The sequence below is a fragment of the Pithys albifrons genome, chromosome 4 (genome assembly GCF_047495875.1).
Source record: "Pithys albifrons albifrons isolate INPA30051 chromosome 4, PitAlb_v1, whole genome shotgun sequence".
Classification (NCBI taxonomy): Eukaryota; Metazoa; Chordata; class Aves; order Passeriformes; family Thamnophilidae; genus Pithys; species Pithys albifrons.
This window is the reverse complement of record NC_092461.1, coordinates 28,118,188-28,136,961: the sequence shown is the minus strand read 5'-3', so window position 1 is coordinate 28,136,961 and position 18,774 is coordinate 28,118,188. Positions and strand designations below refer to the sequence as shown.

At 51.7% G+C, this 18,774-nt stretch overlaps 3 protein-coding genes across 3 annotated transcripts in view; all 3 read right to left on the bottom strand.

Moving 5' to 3' along the window:
- TOP1MT (DNA topoisomerase I mitochondrial) overlaps window positions 1–6,920 on the bottom strand; it is a 17,114-nt gene extending 10,194 nt beyond the window's left edge. The window contains exons 1-4 of the mRNA XM_071553016.1: window positions 6,581–6,920; window positions 2,877–2,992; window positions 1,061–1,182; window positions 329–451 (exon numbers count right to left, since the gene is read on the bottom strand). Coding sequence (XP_071409117.1) covers window positions 329–451; window positions 1,061–1,182; window positions 2,877–2,992; window positions 6,581–6,867 — 648 coding nt within the window. The 5' untranslated portion in view covers window positions 6,868–6,920. The remainder of the gene's footprint in view (window positions 1–328; window positions 452–1,060; window positions 1,183–2,876; window positions 2,993–6,580) is intronic.
- The window catches only part of LOC139670871 (lymphocyte antigen 6E-like), a 256,308-nt gene that overhangs the window by 76,046 nt on the left and 161,488 nt on the right, over window positions 1–18,774 (bottom strand). The gene's annotated exons all lie outside the window — the stretch shown is intronic.
- Window positions 6,887–18,774, bottom strand: LOC139671411 (uncharacterized). The gene is made up of 8 exons (XM_071554235.1): window positions 18,689–18,774; window positions 13,882–13,957; window positions 13,681–13,769; window positions 12,381–12,471; window positions 9,253–9,311; window positions 7,650–7,722; window positions 7,319–7,512; window positions 6,887–6,908 (listed from the first exon to the last, which is right to left on the bottom strand). Exons 1-8 carry the CDS (start codon window positions 18,772–18,774, stop codon window positions 6,887–6,889), a joined length of 690 nt encoding a protein of 229 aa, XP_071410336.1.

The window sequence follows — 18,774 nt, the reverse complement described above, 5'->3', positions numbered from 1 at the left end:
CTCTGCAAACCCTCCCAGTGATGCTGATGGAACAATCCTGAATGCCATCAGTCCCTCACAGCAAGGTCCATCATCCTGTGGACAGAGCAGGACCCCAAACCAAGGTCCAAGGATGGCTGGTACCCTACAAAGCCATGGAATGTGCAGGATCTCCTGACAAAATCCCTGAAGAGGGGGATGATGATGATGGCCTTGGAGACAGAGCTGCTCCAAAGAGGTCCCAGGGCATAACACCAGGAGAGATGACAAGCAGGAGCCCAAACACCCCAGAGCTGAACACCCAAGACATGCCAGCCAGTCCCAGATGTCCCAGGAAACAAATCCTCACCTGCTTCTCCTCCTTGGGAAGCACTTTCCGGGCCTCACTTTGGTCCACAAAGTACTTGTGGATCTCACTGAAGTCACACTTGTCCAGGTCCTGGATTATCTCCTGCTCCTCTGAGGTCATCTCCTGGGCAAGGGATGAGAGGCAGGAGGCAAAACTAACTCCACACTGAGCTGCTGTTGGGGCCTCTCCTTCACAGAAGAGGGAATGGAGACCCAACATTCCAGTTCTTTGGAAAAATCAGAAGGCAGCAGCCACATCCAACCAAGGAAAAGCTGCCATGGCAGGAGGTCAGGATGTCTCTGGCCACCTGAGCCAGAACCCAGAGAAGCAAAACACAGCCAGTTTTGGGGTGGAACAGCCTCTGAGTCCCCAAACAGGACTGCAGGAATTGCAGAAGCTGCACCAAATGTATCTTGGGGGGGTTGCTTTTATTTGGGACCACGAGGTTCTCCCTCCAAGCCCCAAAACATCTGTGAGCTGTTTGCTTCCTACTTCCATCACCCAAACTCCAAGAGAGCACAAGCACCAACATGAAGCCCTCAAAGATGCTGCAGGCAGCAAATTCCAGCCCAAATCCACAACAAACAGGGAAATAAATTAGAATTAAGATCTCATCATTCTAAAAAAAAGCCACCAAAAGCCCCTCATCCCCTTCACCCCACACCCACAGCCTGAGGATGGTGGGTTTGATGCAAATGATGGACATCAAGGAAGCCCCCTCAGGGAATGTACCTTCCTCCAGTCATGGAAGAAATTGTTCTGGAAGATCTCCTTGGTCGTGTACTCATGATTGAGCATTTTGGCATAAAATGTGGCAATTTCCTCCGTGGCCAAGCTCAGCTTCAGGGGCTTTCCTGGGGAGAGAGAGGGGACCTTCAGAATCAGCTGAGGGCACAGCCCAACACAGTTGTTTGGAGACTCCTCACTCTCCACCAAAACAGGGTTAAGGGGTGAGAACAGTCACTGGCAGGACCTCCTGCACCAGGATCAATATCCTGGGCCCGGTGGGATGTTCCTGCAGCCCATCACTTCCAGTAGCCACCATCCTGCTTGGAGAGGTTTCACCTCATCCATGTAGGTGGAGCAATCCTGGCACACTCCGAGCTGGCATTTGTGTGACAGGTACAGAGACAAAAAGCCTCTTATGGTTGTGCAATGCATCCAAAAAACATGGAATGGTTTGGGTTGAAAGGGATTTTCAAGACCTTAGTCCATCCCCCTGCCATGGGCAGGGACACCTCCCACTATCCCAGGTTGCTCCAAGCCCTGTCCAACCTGGCCTTGGACACTTTCAAGGATGGGGCAGCCAGAGCTGCTCTGAGCAGAATTTTGGATCTTTTTAGATGTTCTAAGGATCTTGGAACACTTCTTTGGAGATGGCAAAGCCACCACCCTCTTATGAGCTCTTTGGCCAGAGAAATACAATGAAACCAAGGAACATCTTGGCTTATCCCAGGAATTTCTTGGAAAGAGCTTCTCTAGGCAAGCTGAGGAAAAGCACCTGCAGAGCTCCAGGGGAGGGTTCAATCCTACCTGAACCACTTATTTGGGATTCCTGGACTGCAGGGAGTGGCTGGTCACAGCCTTATGACATTCCCATGACAACCTACATATGCCACTTATCCATGGTCCATTCCTGCTTGGGGTGGTTGCCTGTCCATAAATGTTCCTTCCAGGAATTGTGACCCTTTTTAGCAACTTTTTTTTTGCCTTTAACAAACGAGCCAATGTCAAAAACCACAGGCCAAAGCCACCAGCCTCAACCCACACATGTCACAGGTGAATCTCCAACATCTCAGAGGTCACAGAGAAGGTTCAAACCTTGCCAAGGCTCCTCCTCAGAGAGCCAAGTCTCTGACATCCCCATCGATATCTCAGCAGTGCCCTCTGGTGTCGCCAGACACCACACTTCCCAAAACTGGCCTTTTTCCTACTGTAAAAAAGGCATAGGAAGCCCCAGGGAAGGGGCTGAAGAACACCAAGACCTCATGGGAACGTGGTCCTCTCCCATCTCCTTCCCCTGCTCTGTCAGAAAGGAGTTCAGGATAAATCTGAGAGCAGGGAGAAGACAACCCAGCAGGAATGGCAGGAAAACAAGGACAGCAGAGCCCTGGACGTGGCCTGGATCAGCCCCTCAGTGACACTCTGAGTTGCTGGGAGGTGATGCTTTGGTGCCCCTGAGGACACCAGGAGTCACAGGGAGGAGCCCAGAGCAGCTCAACCAAAACCTTCAACATCTCGTGGGGCAACGATGTGTCAGCCACTGGAGCCATGGGACAGTAAAACCCATGATGGGAAAACAGGGATGAGCAGACTTCAAACTCAAAGCCAAAATGCATCTTAATGAAGAAAAAATGGGGTTCAAGAGGGGAAAAACCAACCATCAGGGTCTGCTCCCTATAACCCCATAATTCCTACTTTAATCAGTGGTCTCAGGCCGGCTTTATCGAATGGGATATTCCTCTTCCATGCAGGAGAAGACACCAGGTGTTTTTCCAGGCAGGACAGAACCCCCCAAGTGCCAGGTGCCACGGCAAGGGCCAATTACCATCGTAATAAAAGCGCACATCCTCAGGCAGTGGCTCATAGAGAGGGGCAAAGTAGGGCCCTCGGTGCTCCAGCTGGGTCCATTTGACTCCATGTGCTGCCTTCTCCTCTTCCCACCTGGGAGAGACACACAGGGAGTCATGAGAACATCCCAGCGCCCTTGGGAATAATAGAATTGATTGGCTTGGAAAAGACCTGCGAGATCATCAAGTCCAATCCTTGGTCCAACTCCAGTCCCTTTACCAGATCATGGCACTCAGTGCCACGGCCAAGCTCAGCTTAAAAACCTCCAGGGATGGGGAATCCACCCCCTCTCTGGGCAGCCCATTCCAATCCCTGAGCACTCTCTCTGCAAAGAATTTCTCTCTGATCTCCAACTTCAATTTCCCCTGGCAGAGCTTGAGCCCATCGTGCCCCCTTGTCCTATTGCTGAGTGCCTGGGAGAAGAGACCAACCCCCACCTGGCCAGAACTTCCCTTCAGGCAGTTCCAGACAGTGCTGAGGTCACCTCTGAGCCTCCTCTTCTCCAGGCTAAACACCCCCAGCTCCCTCAGCCTCTCCCCACAGCACTTGTGCTCCAGTCCCTTCTCCAGCCTCGTTGCTCTTCTCTGGCCCCGCTCCAGCCCCTCAAGATCTTTCCTGACCTGAGGGGCCCAGAACTGAACACAACACTCAAGGTGTGGCCTCACCAAGGCAGAGTCCAGGGGAAGGGTCACTGCCCTGGGCCTGCTGGCCATGCTAGTTTAGATCCAAGGACAATGTTCCATAGCTCAGCAGATGCTCCAATCAGTGAATTGGCACCAACTCCAAGTGAAATTCTGGGTTTTCTACCTCAGTTTCCCCTTCCTTTGATAGAAGGAAAACTGCAATGGAATTCAAGGAAAGGTGTCCTGAGGGAGATTCAAACCCCCTGCCATGGGCAGGGACACCTTCCACTATCCCAGGTTGCTCCAAACTCATCCAACCTGGCCTGGGACACTCCCAGGGGTGGGGCAGCCACAGCTGCTCTGCCCAACCTGTGCCAGGGCCTCAGGATTATTTGTAACTTGGATTTGAATGTAAATATGATCTTAACACAACTGCCCACTCCGACAGGGCAAGAGGATTTTAAAGGCACATCTTGCAAGTCTTAAGTGTGAAATGGAGATTTAGAATAAATAAGTGGAAAACCAAAAGAAGGAGGGGGGGGAGGGGGGAAGTGGAAAACCAAAAGGGGGGGGGGGGGGAAGTGGAAAACCAAAAGGGGGGGGGGGGGGGGGGAAGTGGAAAACCAAAAGGAAGGGGGGGGGGGGGGGGGGGAAGTGGAAAACCAAAAGGGGGGGGGGAAGTGGAAAACCAAAAGGAAGGGGGGGGGGGGAAGTGGAAAACCAAAAGGGGGGGGGGGGGGGGGAAGTGGAAAACCAAAAGGAAGGGGGGGGGGGGGAAGTGGAAAACCAAAAGGGGGGGGGGGGGGGGGAAGTGGAAAACCAAAAGAAGGGGGGGGGGGGCCAGAATCTGTTGGGGGGAGAGGCCCAGAATCTGTTGGGGGGAGAGGCCCAGAATCTGTTGGGGGGAGAGGCCCAGAATCTGTTGGGGGGAGAGGCCCAGAATCTGTTGGGGGGAGAGGCCCAGAATCTGTTGGGGGGAGAGGCCCAGAATCTGTTGGGGGGAGAGGCCCAGAATCTGTTGGGGGGAGAGGCCCAGAATCTGTTGGGGGGAGAGGCCCAGAATCTGTTGGGGGGAGAGGCCCAGAATCTGTTGGGGGGAGAGGCCCAGAATCTGTTGGGGGGAGAGGCCCAGAATCTGTTGGGGGGAGAGGCCCAGAATCTGTTGGGGGGAGAGGCCCAGAATCTGTTGGGGGGAGAGGCCCAGAATCTGTTGGGGGGAGAGGCCCAGAATCTGTTGGGGGGAGAGGCCCAGAATCTGTTGGGGGGAGAGGCCCAGAATCTGTTGGGGGGAGAGGCCCAGAATCTGTTGGGGGGAGAGGCCCAGAATCTGTTGGGGGGAGAGGCCCAGAATCTGTTGGGGGGAGAGGCCCAGAATCTGTTGGGGGGAGAGGCCCAGAATCTGTTGGGGGGAGAGGCCCAGAATCTGTTGGGGGGAGAGGCCCAGAATCTGTTGGGGGGAGAGGCCCAGAATCTGTTGGGGGGAGAGGCCCAGAATCTGTTGGGGGGAGAGGCCCAGAATCTGTTGGGGGGAGAGGCCCAGAATCTGTTGGGGGGAGAGGCCCAGAATCTGTTGGGGGGAGAGGCCCAGAATCTGTTGGGGGGAGAGGCCCAGAATCTGTTGGGGGGAGAGGCCCAGAATCTGTTGGGGGGAGAGGCCCAGAATCTGTTGGGGGGAGAGGCCCAGAATCTGTTGGGGGGAGAGGCCCAGAATCTGTTGGGGGGAGAGGCCCAGAATCTGTTGGGGGGAGAGGCCCAGAATCTGTTGGGGGGAGAGGCCCAGAATCTGTTGGGGGGAGAGGCCCAGAATCTGTTGGGGGGAGAGGCCCAGAATCTGTTGGGGGGAGAGGCCCAGAATCTGTTGGGGGGAGAGGCCCAGAATCTGTTGGGGGGAGAGGCCCAGAATCTGTTGGGGGGAGAGGCCCAGAATCTGTTGGGGGGAGAGGCCCAGAATCTGTTGGGGGGAGAGGCCCAGAATCTGTTGGGGGGAGAGGCCCAGAATCTGTTGGGGGGAGAGGCCCAGAATCTGTTGGGGGGAGAGGCCCAGAATCTGTTGGGGGGAGAGGCCCAGAATCTGTTGGGGGGAGAGGCCCAGAATCTGTTGGGGGGAGAGGCCCAGAATCTGTTGGGGGGAGAGGCCCAGAATCTGTTGGGGGGAGAGGCCCAGAATCTGTTGGGGGGAGAGGCCCAGAATCTGTTGGGGGGAGAGGCCCAGAATCTGTTGGGGGGAGAGGCCCAGAATCTGTTGGGGGGAGAGGCCCAGAATCTGTTGGGGGGAGAGGCCCAGAATCTGTTGGGGGGAGAGGCCCAGAATCTGTTGGGGGGAGAGGCCCAGAATCTGTTGGGGGGAGAGGCCCAGAATCTGTTGGGGGGAGAGGCCCAGAATCTGTTGGGGGGAGAGGCCCAGAATCTGTTGGGGGGAGAGGCCCAGAATCTGTTGGGGGGAGAGGCCCAGAATCTGTTGGGGGGAGAGGCCCAGAATCTGTTGGGGGGAGAGGCCCAGAATCTGTTGGGGGGAGAGGCCCAGAATCTGTTGGGGGGAGAGGCCCAGAATCTGTTGGGGGGAGAGGCCCAGAATCTGTTGGGGGGAGAGGCCCAGAATCTGTTGGGGGGAGAGGCCCAGAATCTGTTGGGGGGAGAGGCCCAGAATCTGTTGGGGGGAGAGGCCCAGAATCTGTTGGGGGGAGAGGCCCAGAATCTGTTGGGGGGAGAGGCCCAGAATCTGTTGGGGGGAGAGGCCCAGAATCTGTTGGGGGGAGAGGCCCAGAATCTGTTGGGGGGAGAGGCCCAGAATCTGTTGGGAGATACAATAAATAAATTGTTATAGGAATAAAAAGTGCCCTTAAACACATATCTTAAACTCTTAAACTCTTGTGTGTTCAAAACCTGTCATTGTCTCTCACCCCCTTCCTCCTGCCAAGAGTGACGAGTTCAAGGCTTAATAAAATACAGCAAAGCTGCTAAGAATAGTGATGAAATTGAATTTTCACAGGTTTACCCTAAAAAATTAAGATTAAACCCCCAAAGTGTCAGTGTTAAAAAAGGTACAAAGGACATTTACCATTTCCACTTGTTTTCTGCCTCTCGTTTCTTTTCTTCCTCCTTTTTAGCCTTTTTGTTGGTCTTTTCTCCTCCTTCTTCCTTGGATTTCCTTTTCCTGCCTTTCCCTGGGGTCTCCTCCTCTTCACTCTTCTTCCCCTTCTCTTTCTTTTCCTTCTTGATTTTCCCCCTTTTCCCCTTCCCATCTCCCTTCCCTGCACTCTGTGACTCTCCCAGTCCTTCATCCCCTTTCTCATCCACCTCTTCCTCCTCCTTTAATTTCTTTCTATCTCCACCTCCCTTTCCCATCTCATTCCTCCCCTCCAGTTCACTTCCCACTCCTCTTTCTCCTTCCTCCCCATCCATCTTCTTCATTTCTTGCTCCTCTTTCTCTTCTGACACTTTCTCCTTCTTTATTCTCTTCTCCACCTCTTGCTCCTCTTCCAACACTTTCTCCTTCTTTGTTCTCTTCTCCACCTCTTGCTCCTCTTCCTTTTCCAACACTTTTTCCTTCTTTATTCTCTTCTCCACCTTCTTCCCTCCTTCCACTTTCACCTTCTTGGCTTTCTTGTCTTTCCCCTTCTCTCCCTTCTTGGCTTTCCCCTTCTCCTGTTCTTTTCTCCCATCACCCCCTCCCTGGGATTTGCTGCTTCTCCTTCTTTTGGCTCTTCCCTGTCCCTCATCACCCTCCTCCTCCATGTCCTCCATCCCATCCTCAATCCTCTTCCTCCCTCTTTTCCTTTTCCTTCCCTTTTCCTGCTGCTTCTTTTCTCCTTGTTTCTTCTCTCTTGGTTTTCTCCTTTGCAGAGCTTGGCCATCCCCTTCCTGCTGTGGGACAGGAGGATCCTCTTCCTCCTCCTCACCCTCCCTCACAGCTGTGAGTCCCACATCCATCTCCGAAGCTCCAGGATCTCCAGAGGGGGATGCAATCCCACCATCCCTTGGCTTTGGGACCTGTGGGAAGCAGCCATAAGGGAAGGAATGTTGAGGATGGGGAAGGAGAGGGGTTGTCTCACAGTCCCACACCACTGAGGGACATGTTCCATGCAGGATGAGGTCCAGGAGGTGACATTCCCCCCCAGGTTTCCTACCCCAATTCCATTCTGGCTCTCCAAGAGCTGCTGTCTCACTGCAGGTCCTGCTTTATGGGGTTTGTCCTGGGACCTACAACAAAATCCCAACCACTTGTCACCACCTTGGTGAGCACCAACCTCCCCCTCTTCCATCCAAAAATTAGGGAATTGCTCTCAAACAAGCCTTTCTTTCCCTCCAGCTGTGGCAGCTCCATGGAGACATCCCAAAGCAGCAGTGATTGTCTCCATGTGCTATTTTATGGGATGAAGAAGCTCAAAGGAGCGGGACCATGAGGTCTCCAGACCAAATGGAGGGAGATTCCAAGGAAATCTTCCCAGAGACACCTCAAGGGAAAGGTCTGCAAGGTTTGGCAGAGGTGGGATCAGGTTTAATGTTATGGACACCCTGGAGAAGGAGATGGGACCCATCTCCTGGGATTGTGGGGACAGGCTCTCCCATCCCAGGCAACCTGAGGTGGAATGGGAAGGACAGAAGGACAGGGAAGGAAACCACCTCATCAATTCAACAAGCTGCAGGACAAGGAGTGTCCAGATTCATGAGCTCCACCATCAACAACACGGGTGGAGAAAGCAGGAATGTTTCCCTGGTCAGCAGGAAGGTCATGGGAATTTTAGTTATTTCTGTGGGACTTGCAAATATTATAAAAGCACAAACCTGTCCCTATAAAATAACTCCTCCCAAGGTTTCTCCAAGCCAGGCAGGGAGGTGGAAACCTCACCTTTGAGCTGCTCATGTTCCAAAGAAGCAGATTTAGAAAGGAAATCAGGAAAATTCCTCACTGAAGGTGGTCAAACACTGGAACAGGCTGTCCAGGGCAGTGGTGGAATCACCAGCCCTGGAAGGGTTCAAAGAGCCTGTGGATGTGGCACTTGGGGACAGGGTTTAGTGGTGGCCTTGGCAGAGTAATGGTTGGACTTCAGGATCTTGGATGTCTTTTCCAACCTTCATGTTTCCATCAGGGTTGAGGGGATGGTGTCCCCTTGGCCCACAGGGAAACTGGGGGCTGTCCCTGCTGGGTCCTTGTTATGTCCCACACCAAGTGCTCCAGTCCATGTTGGGCAAGGCTGAAGCTCAGTCCATGGATCAGACCCATTCCCTGCCTTTCCCGCCTCCTGGCACCCCCCAGCAGGACCACTCTGGGGTCAGGAGCTGGGAAAGCAGGTTTTGGTCCATGGGATGGGATGGGATGGGATGGGGCGCGATGGGATGGGATGGGGCGGGATGGGGCGGGATGGGGCGGGATGGGGCGGGATGGGGCGGGATGGGGCGGGATGGGGCGGGATGGGGCGGGATGGGGCGGGATGGGGCGGGATGGGGCGGGATGGGGCGGGATGGGGCGGGATGGGGCGGGACATTCCCTCTCCACCCTCAAAATCCCAGGATTTTTTTTGAGATAAACCAAAACAGGCCTTTAATTCCCCCTTGTGATGTTTTTTTTAGGTCACTGAAGGCACCAGGATATGACCAAACTCCTCAGGGAAGGGCTTGGTGATACAGGAGTGAAAAAAAATCAGGGTTGTGAAGAGCCTTAGGAAGAATAAAAAGGATAAATTTCCAATTTTCTGGGGGAAAATCATTCAAAAAAGGGACTCAACTCACCCTGAAGAGTCTTTCAGCTCCACTGAGGGCCCTTGGGGGAGGGTTGTTCTGGTGTCCTCCTGGAAGATGTTGGGAAAGGTTACCTGGAAAAGGTGCTCTAATTCCAAAAAAAAAAAAAAAAAATCACTCGGCTCCCACCACTGCCAACACTTTGCTCTTCCTTGGCCGCCTTGGGGCAAAAAAATACAAGAAGGGGCCAAAAAAAAATAGAAAAGAGGCAAAAAAAAACCCAAAACAAGAAGGGGCCAATAAAAAAAAAAAAAACCAAAAAAAATGGCCAAAACCAAACAAAAATCCAAGAAGGGGCAAAAAAAAAAAATTAAATCCCGAGAAGGGGCAAAAAAAAAAAATTAAATCCCGAGAAGGGGCAAAAAAAAAAATTAAATCCCGAGAAGGGGCAAAAAAAAAAAATTAAATCCCGAGAAGGGGCAAAAAAAAAACAATTAAATCCCGAGAAGGGGCAAAAAAAAAACAATTAAATCCCGAGAAGGGGCAAAAAAAACCAATTAAATCCTGAGAAGGGGCAAAAAAAAAAAATAAACCCCGAGAAGGGGCAAAAAAAAAAAAAATAAACCCCGAGAAGGGGCAAAAAAAAAAAAAATAAACCCCGAGAAGGGGCAAAAAAAAAAAAAATAAACCCCGAGAAGGGGCAAAAAAAAAAAAATAAACCCCGAGAAGGGGCAAAAAAAAAAAAAATAAACCCCGAGAAGGGGCAAAAAAAAAAAATAAACCCCGAGAAGGGGCAAAAAAAAAAAATAAACCCCGAGAAGGGGCAAAAAAAAAAAATAAACCCCGAGAAGGGGCAAAAAAAAAAATAAACCCCGAGAAGGGGCAAAAAAAAAATAAACCCCAGAAAGGGGCAAAAAAAAAATAAACCCCAGAAAGGGGCAAAAAAAAAAATAAACCCCAGAAAGGGGCAAAAAAAAAAATAAACCCCGAAAGGGGCCAACAAAAAGAAAACAAACACAGAAAGGGGCCAACAAAAAGAAAACAAACACAGAAAGGGGCCAACAAAAAGAAAACAAACTACAAGAAGGGGCCAACAAAAAGAAAACAAACTACAAGAAGGGGCCAACAAAAAGAAAACAAACTACAAGAAGGGGCCAACAAAAAGAAAACAAACTACAAGAAGGGGCCAAAAAAAACCCCACCAAAACCAAGAAGGGGCCAAAAAAAAACCCACCAAAACCAAGAAGGGGCCAAAAAACAATAAACTACAAGAAAGGGCCCAAAAAAAAAAAAAACAAGGGGGCAAAAAAAATATAAGTGGGCAAAAAAACAATAACAAAACCAAGAAGGGGGCAAAAAAAAATACAAGAAGGGGACAAAAATAAAATACAAGAAGGGGGGCAAAAAAATTAAATACAGGAAGGGGCCAAAAAATTATACAATAAGGAGACAAAAACAATACAGGGGGGAAATTCCAGAACTTGGAAGAAAGTAAGTTCAGAGGGGACACAGAGCCCTAAATGTGACCCCTGGAGGCCACCAGAAGTCTCAGGATAAGGTTTGCACATTGTTTTTCCAAGGTGAAACCAGATTTTTCTGCTCCTGACCACACAAGGAGTCCCAAAACCCAACCCAGGTTCATCCAACCCTCTCCAAGCATCAGCTCTCGATATAAATTCCAACTTCCCCCAGTTTCTCTTTCAAAGGAGGCCAAACCCACAGAGGGCTTTTGCTTGAAAGCAGAAGCTCCTGGGTGAACTCATTAAAGAAAAGCCCTGAGTTAATTACAGGTTGGTCCTGACAATATAAACTTTCATTCCCTGGGAATCCGCCCGCTCTGGGATTCACAATCCTTTGGTAAAGTCAGGAAGGCACAAACATCACCTTCCAAAGTAAATCCTGCCTTGAATTCCTGGGGTTGGCACCAGGACATGGATCACAGGCAGCCTCGGGGGAGTTTCAAGGCTGCAGCTTCACATTTGATCCATTCAGGAAAGAGATTTCAGATCCTGTTTGGAAAAGGGATGGAAACTCCCCATGGGGAAGAGAAAAAGCTGAGAGGACAAGGGGGAAATGTTCCTGTGGGCAAAGGAAAGTATGGTGGGAATGGGCCAGGATCAGCCAAAAATCATGGAATGGTCTGGGTTGGAAGGATCATCTTGTTCCAACTCCCAGCCAGGGTCAGAGACATCTTCCACTATCCCAGGTTGCTCCAAGCTCCACATCCAAGCTAGGCTTGGATTCTGTTTGGAAAAGGGATGGAAACTCCCCATGGGGAAGAGAAAAAGGACAAAGGGGGAATGTCAATGAGGCCAAAGCAAAGTATGGTGGGAATGGGCCAGGATCAGCCAAAAATCATGGAATGGTTTGGATTGGAAGGAACATCAAAGATCATCTTGTTCCAAATCCCAGCCATAAATCATGGAATGGTTTGGATTGGAAGGAACATCAGAGATCATCTTGTTCCAAATCCCAGCCATAAATCATGGAATGGTTTGGACTGGAAGGAACATCAAAGATCATCTTGTTCCAAATCCCAGCCAGGGGCAGGGAGATCTTCCATTAGACCAAGTTGTTCCAAGCTCCATATCCAAGCTGGGCTTGGATCCTGTTTGGAAAAGGGATAGAGACTCCCCGTGGGGAAGAGAAAAAGGACAAGGGGGAAATGTCAATGAGGCCAAAGCAAAATATGGTGGGAATGGGCCAGGATCAGCCAAAAATCATGGAATGGTCTAGGTTGGAAGGAACATCAAAGATTATCTCATTCCATCCTCTACTATGGGCAGGGACACCTTCCATTAGACCAGGTTGCTCCATGCTCCATATCCAAGCTGGGCTTGGACACCTCCAGGGATGGAGAATGAAGAGCAGCAGTGAGGACCAGACCCCTCAGGAAAAACACTGCAGGATGAGACCAATCCCAGCCTGATGCTTGGGAAGTAACAGACCCACCCATGCCCTGGTGCTTCCCATCAGTGCCAGGTCATGCATCAAAACGTGACTGATTCAACCCCAAGGCCACACACAGGGAATTTATTCCTCCATTTAATTCCAGATGCTCCAAAGATCCTTTCAGGGGCTTTCACCCACCCTCCTCAAGCTGCAGGACATCACAGCTCCCATGGGACCACACCACATGGAGTGCTCCCAAATCCTTCAGCCCAGAAACCACCACGTACCGACCCAGGGGCAGATCCCTCCTCAGCTTGGATCCCATTCCTCAGGCTCGAGCCAAGACCTTTCCCTTCTGCAGCCTCCTGCTTCAGAGAGCTTCTTGGACAAGGAGACAGAAGGAACACACAGTTTTCAGAGTCATGGAATGGTCTGAGTTAGAAAGGACTTAAAAAACATCCAGTTCTACGCCCTGCCATGGGCAGGGACACTTCCCACTAGCCCAGGTTGCTCCAAGCCATGTCACAGAATCAAAGAATGGATTGGGTTGGAAAAGACCTCTGAGATCATCAAGACCAACCCTTGGTCCAACTCCAGTCCCTTTACCAGATCATGGAACTCAGTGCCACGGCCAAGCTCACCTTAAAAACCTCCAGGAATGGGGAATCCACCCCCTCTCTGGGCAGCCCATTCCAGTGCCTGAGCACTCTCTCTGCAAAGAATTTCTTTCTCATCTCCAACTTCAATTTCCCCTGGCAGAGCTTGAGCCCATCATGCCCCCTTGTCCTATTGCTGAGTGCCTGGGAGAAGAGACCAACCCCCACCTGGCCACAACTTCCCTTCAGGCAGTTCCAGACAGTGCTGAGGTCACCTCTGAGCCTCCTCTTCTCCAGGCTGAACACCCCCAGCTCCCTCAGCCTCTCCCCACAGCACTTGTGCTCCAGTCCCTTCTCCAGCCTTGTTGCTCTTCTCTTCTCACTTGGGTTGGAAGAGACCTCTGAGATTATCAAACCCAACCCTTGATCCAACCCCACTGTGATCACCAGCCCAGGGCACTCAGTGCCCTGGGCTGGTGATCACAGTGGGGTTGGATCAAGACATGGTGGATTCTCTGTCCCTGGAGGTGTTTAAGAGGACACTCAGTGCCACCTCCAGTCCCTTCTCCAGCCTTGTTGCTCTTCTCTGGCCCCGCTCCAGCCCCTCAATCTCTTTCCTCAACTGAGGGGCCCAGAACTGAACACAACACTCAAGGTGTGTCCAACCTGACCTTGGACACTCCCAGGGATAGAGCAGCCACAGCTTCCCTGGGCAACCTGTGCCAAGGCCTTCCCACCCTCACAAGGAAGAATTTCTTCCCAATATCCAACCTAAGCCCTCCCTCCTTCAGCTTAAGGCCATTCCCATTTGTCCTATTTATTTTACCCAATTAAAGCCCCTTTCCATAATCAAAGCAGCCCAAGGAAAGCAGAGCTGGCCTTGGCATTCCTGTGCACAGTTCTGGGATGATCCCAGCTGAGGGGAGCAGAGCCCTGCAGATCCCACCTTCTCCCTAGGTGCCACCATCACCCCCACCCATCCAGGACTTACCTACTGATGATGTTCTCCTGCACTGGCTTCTCCTTGACCTTCCATGGTTTCTTCTTCTCCTTTGTTCCTGCAGAGGCCTTTGCACCAGGCTGGGGAAGTGTTAAGGTAGAAGGAAGTTCATGCCATGGGTTTGATGCCCATAAAACACTTGGGATAGTGACAAGGGCCACCTCAGTGGTGACACAGATGGATGGGTGGTACCTGCACTGAGCATTCCGGCTCCTTCTTCATGACCTTTGCCACCTCCTGCCCTTTTTCCAGCTCCTTCTTTCGCTTCCTGGGGACAAGAACAAATTGATCCCACTGAAGCCAAGAAGGTCATACCCACAGCAAACCCCTTGAGGGGAAAATAAACCCTGGTGTGATGCCACCCCACCTTTATTTCCAGCAGCACCAAAAAAAGGGCTCCCAAAAGGAAATCTGGAGGGATTTTTTTTTGCTTGATGCCCTGAAATTCCCAGTAAAGCCAACGGGATAATACAGGTCTGGAGCCCCCCAGAATCCCTTGCCATGCCCCATGGGACCCACCTGCTGCTCTTCTCCATCCCACTGCTCCTTGAGACCCCCATGGCTCTGTCATCCACCACTTCTTGGGGGTGTTATGGCAGAGTCCCCAAGGATGTCACTGCAGCAACACAGAGACAGCACATGGTTGGTAGAACCCCAAGTTTGCCCTCAGAGAAAGCCCCAACAGCTCAACCCCAAAGTCTGCAGCTGCCCAAGGGGTTAAGCTCAGCTTTAGCAAGGACCCAAGTAGAACACAAAATGGGAAATCCTTGAGCTCAGTCCCTCAGTTACTGTTGGAGGTAGAAAAAAATATCAAATTGCTGCTAAAAAATAAGAGGAAATGCTTCTAAATTGTGTGGGAATTCACAGCTTGCACCACAGGGGGAAATAACAAAGCAGAGCAGAGAGACAGGAGGTAAATTGAGATGTTGAGTCTTCTCAGCCACCACCACCCAGCCCTCACCTCCCTTCTCCTTCTGACCCTCCAAATCCCTGCTCCCCATGGAGACTCAGAGCCTCAGGGGATGCAGGAAAGGAGGATCATATTCAAACCACCAAGGGGGTCCTAATCCATGAAAAAACCTCCACCACTGGGATAAAAGTGGGACTTCTCAAGGAAAGAAGTGACAAAACACCACAAAACATTTTCAAGGAGTAGAAAACACTTGGAAAACCTTCACATTTTCCCGGCTTTTGCTGTACCCTGAACTCTCAGAGCTATTGTTGGGAACAAGATCATTCAGCACAACATTCTCCTCCTTCAAACCCACCCAGCCTAGAGAAGTCCTCACCCAGCTGCCTCCCTAAGGGAAATTCCCCCCTCCAGGACGTTTATTTAAAGCCCCCTCAGCCCAATGGGAGGTTCCCACCAGCCCAAGATGCACCCTGAGAAAGTTTCACCTCCAAATTTAGGGAGAGCCTCTTAATCAGCATCTCCTCAGCCAGGAGATATGAGAAGGGGGGATATTTTGCACCACTCAGGTGGAAAATGGGGCCAAATATATTAATTTAAAAACAGCTTTGAAAAAAAACCACCTTGCAGGAGGAACCTCCTCTTCCATCACATGATTAAATTGAGTCCCAAATCCAGCTGCCTTTCATCCATCAGGGGTAGGTTTGGAGGAGTCTTGGAGCATAAACAAACTGAGGGCAGAGCCCAAATCCCACAGAAGAGCAGCTCTGGCTACCCCTCATCCTGAAACCCTCCCCCATCCTGCTCCTCTCCAGTCCTATTCATGGGATGAATCTATTGGTTCCACCTGCCCATGATGGCAGCAGGAACCTCATTGCACCTGAGCCTTGAAATGGGCTCATCCAGCCTCAGCCAGGTGTGAGGAGCACACCTGGGAAGGGGATGGAGCAGAGGGACACCAGGGGTTGGTGCACAGGGAGAATAGGAAAGATTCCCTCAAAGTTGGGATGGTCAACCTGGATAAAAGAGTGTTCCAGAGAGTCCTTAGAGCTCCTTCCAATGCCTAAAGGAGCTCCAAGCGAGCAGGAGAGGGACTTTGGACAAAGGATGGAGGGACAGGACAAGGGGGAATGGCTTCACACTGGGCAGCGTTAGATGGAATATTGGGAAGGAATTCTTCCCTGGGAGAGTGATGAGGGGGTGGAATGGAATTCCCAGAGAAGCTGTGGCTGCCCCATCCCTGGAAGTGTCCCAGGCCAGGTTGGATGGGGCTTGGAGCAACCTACTGTGGTCTAAGTTGTCCCTGCCCATGGCAGGGGATTGAGAATAGATGATCTTGAAAGCCTCTTTCAACTCAAAGCATTCCATGATTCCAGGATTCTGTGTCCATCCATGTGATTTCCCAGCACTTGGAAAGGATTTCTGTGGACAGAGAGATGTAAAGATCAGGAGAACCTGTTCTAGTGGAAGGTGTTCCTGCCCCCTGGACTGGATGATCTCTCAGGTCCATTCCAACCCAAACCATCCTATAATTCCAGGAAAACGCTGTTTTGGGAGTCCATCAGAGCCATCACTCCCTGCTGAGATTCCCGTTTGGGACAAGCCACCCGTTCCCCTGGGAAGGGCCAGGAGTGGAAATCCCTGGAGGCAGGGCTGGCTCTGGGAAAGCCTCTTTGATCCCTCTTGCACCACCACCCCTGGAAAAATGCATCCAAGCCACCTTTCTGGCTGGATGAGTAAAGGCTGTCAAGGGATGGGAAGGGAGTAGGAGAGGACAACTCGTGCTGGGGCTTGTTTGCCCTTGGCCAACTCCTTCCAAGCCAAGGACCTGATTATGTTTCATTTTTTTCCCCATTTTCTCTGGATTCCAAAAGATTTATTCAGCTTGGTGAAGGTTTTTTCTGAGCTTGAGGTGTCCATGATGGGGTTTGGAAGAGGGATGAGTTGGGAAAAACCTGGGCTGGATCAGCTCCAGTTCATTGTCCATCCTATCCAAGCACAACCTGGGTCAAAGCTCTTAATAACTTTTATATTTTTTTATGTATTTTCCTTTTGAAATTGGGGGAATGGAAGTGGAATTGTTCCATCCAGAGCTCTGCAGTAGGAAATGTGGAAAACAAAGAGGGTCTGGCTCATCCCTGGGGAAAACCAGAGTGAAATGGGAGCCCCGCACAGTTTGGTGACACCACAATGAGCTGTTGGGGACAACATCCCCAGTATCTCCTAATCAATAATTCCACATTTCTAGTCCAGCAGCTCCTTCTGGATTGGAAAATCCAGGAAGGAGAGAAACCCTTCCTAATATAATCACAAAATCCTTGAAGGCCCCATGAGAATAAAATAAACTGGGAAAGGTGGAACTGGTTTAATGGATTCAGACAGCTATAAAATAAATATAAAAGGTTTAAGATGTGCCAGGCTAATTTTTTTCCTCTCGTTAAACAGCCGGATTTGCATGGAATTCCCTCTGTCCTGCTGGCATGAATGGGATTCATCACACACAAGTCTGGGCTCCTTAACTTCATTATGGCCCAGGCGGTGACTGAGGGACCTTTTCATGGTGACACAAGTCAGTGGCAACAGCTCAGAGCAGGATAATGGGATGAGATTTGCCTGTATTTGGCTGGAAAAGGCAATAAAATGGATTTGATTTGATTTTATTGGATTTTTTCATTGTGTTTCATATTATATGGTGGTTTCCATTGGAGGAGCTCCCGATGGCTATAGCAGGGCAAGGGCAAAACAGCTCCAGGTGTTGCAGGATTGCTCCAGGATGTAGGTGGGGTTGTCCAGATGTGTCCAGAGTGGGAGCAGCTGTGCATACAGATGTGAGGTGGGGAGCAGGAGGGGCGCCCAGATGTGGCCGAGTGGTGTCCTGTTTGTAGGTGGGAGTCATCCAGATGTGTCTGGAGTAGGAGGGGACACTCCCAGATGTGGCATGGGATGTAGGACGAAGCCCAGATGTGGTTGGGATGGTGTGTGGGGGGGAACCTGGTTGGGATGGAGTCACCCAGATGTGGTCAGGATGGTGTGGGGGGGTCACCTGGTTTGAGAGGGGGTCATCCAGATGTGGCCAGGATGGGATCAGACATGTGCCCAGATGTGGGACATGGAGCAGGATGGGCACCCAGAGGTGTCTGGGGTGGTGCTCCTGATTGTAGTTGGGGTCACCCAGACGTGGCAGAGACATGGGGGCACCTGGTTGTAGTTGGGGTCATCCAGATGTGTCTGGGGTGGGATCGGACGCACATCCAGATGTGAGACGGGCACCCAAATGCCTCTGGAGTGCTGGGGAAGGTGCCTTGTTGTAGTTGTGTTTGGGATGGTGAGGGGGCACCTGGTTGCAGGTGGGGGTCATCCAGATGTGTCCAGGGTAGGAGCAAACTCATAACCAGATGTTACTCAGGGCAGAAGGGGAGCCCAAATCCAGATGTGACCGAGACAGGAGTGAGGGGAAGAGGGGCCCGGTTCCAGGTGGGGCCATCCAGATGTGTCCGTGGTGGGATCTGCCCCACACCGAGATGTGATAAGGGAGGCAGATCCAGATGTGTTCAAGCAGGGGGCTCCTAGTTGTAGGTGGCATCATCCAGATGTGTCCTTGGTGGGATCTGCCCCACACCCAGATGTGATAAGGGAGGTGGATCCAGATGTGGTTGAGGGAGTGACTTCTGCCTGTAGGTGGTGTCACCCAGATGTGTCTGTGGTGGGATCTGATGCACACCCAGATGTGATAATGGAGGTGGGAGGGGGGACCCAGATGTGGTCAGGTGGCGCCATCCAGATGTGGCCGGGGTGGGATCTGATGCACACGCAGACGTGATAAGGGAGGTGGGAGGGGGGTCCCAGATGTGGTTAAGGGAGTGACTTCTGGCTGTAGGTGGCGTCATCCAGATGTGTTCGTGATGGGGTCTGACCCACACCCGGACGTGATTAGGGAAGTGGCAGGAGGGACCCAGATGTGGTCGAGGTGGCGTCATCCAGATGTGCCGGGCAGGGGGTGGGGGGGAATGGGAAGCCCCGCCCAACTGTGCCCGCGGGCGGAGCTACAAGCCCCGCCCCCAGTGACGTCACCCGCGTTCTAATTCCCACCGTTGCCCCGGGCAACGGCCCCTTCGGTCCTGCCCCGCCTCGCCTCTCCCAATCTCGCCTTCCCACTGGTCAACGCCGCCGCCCAT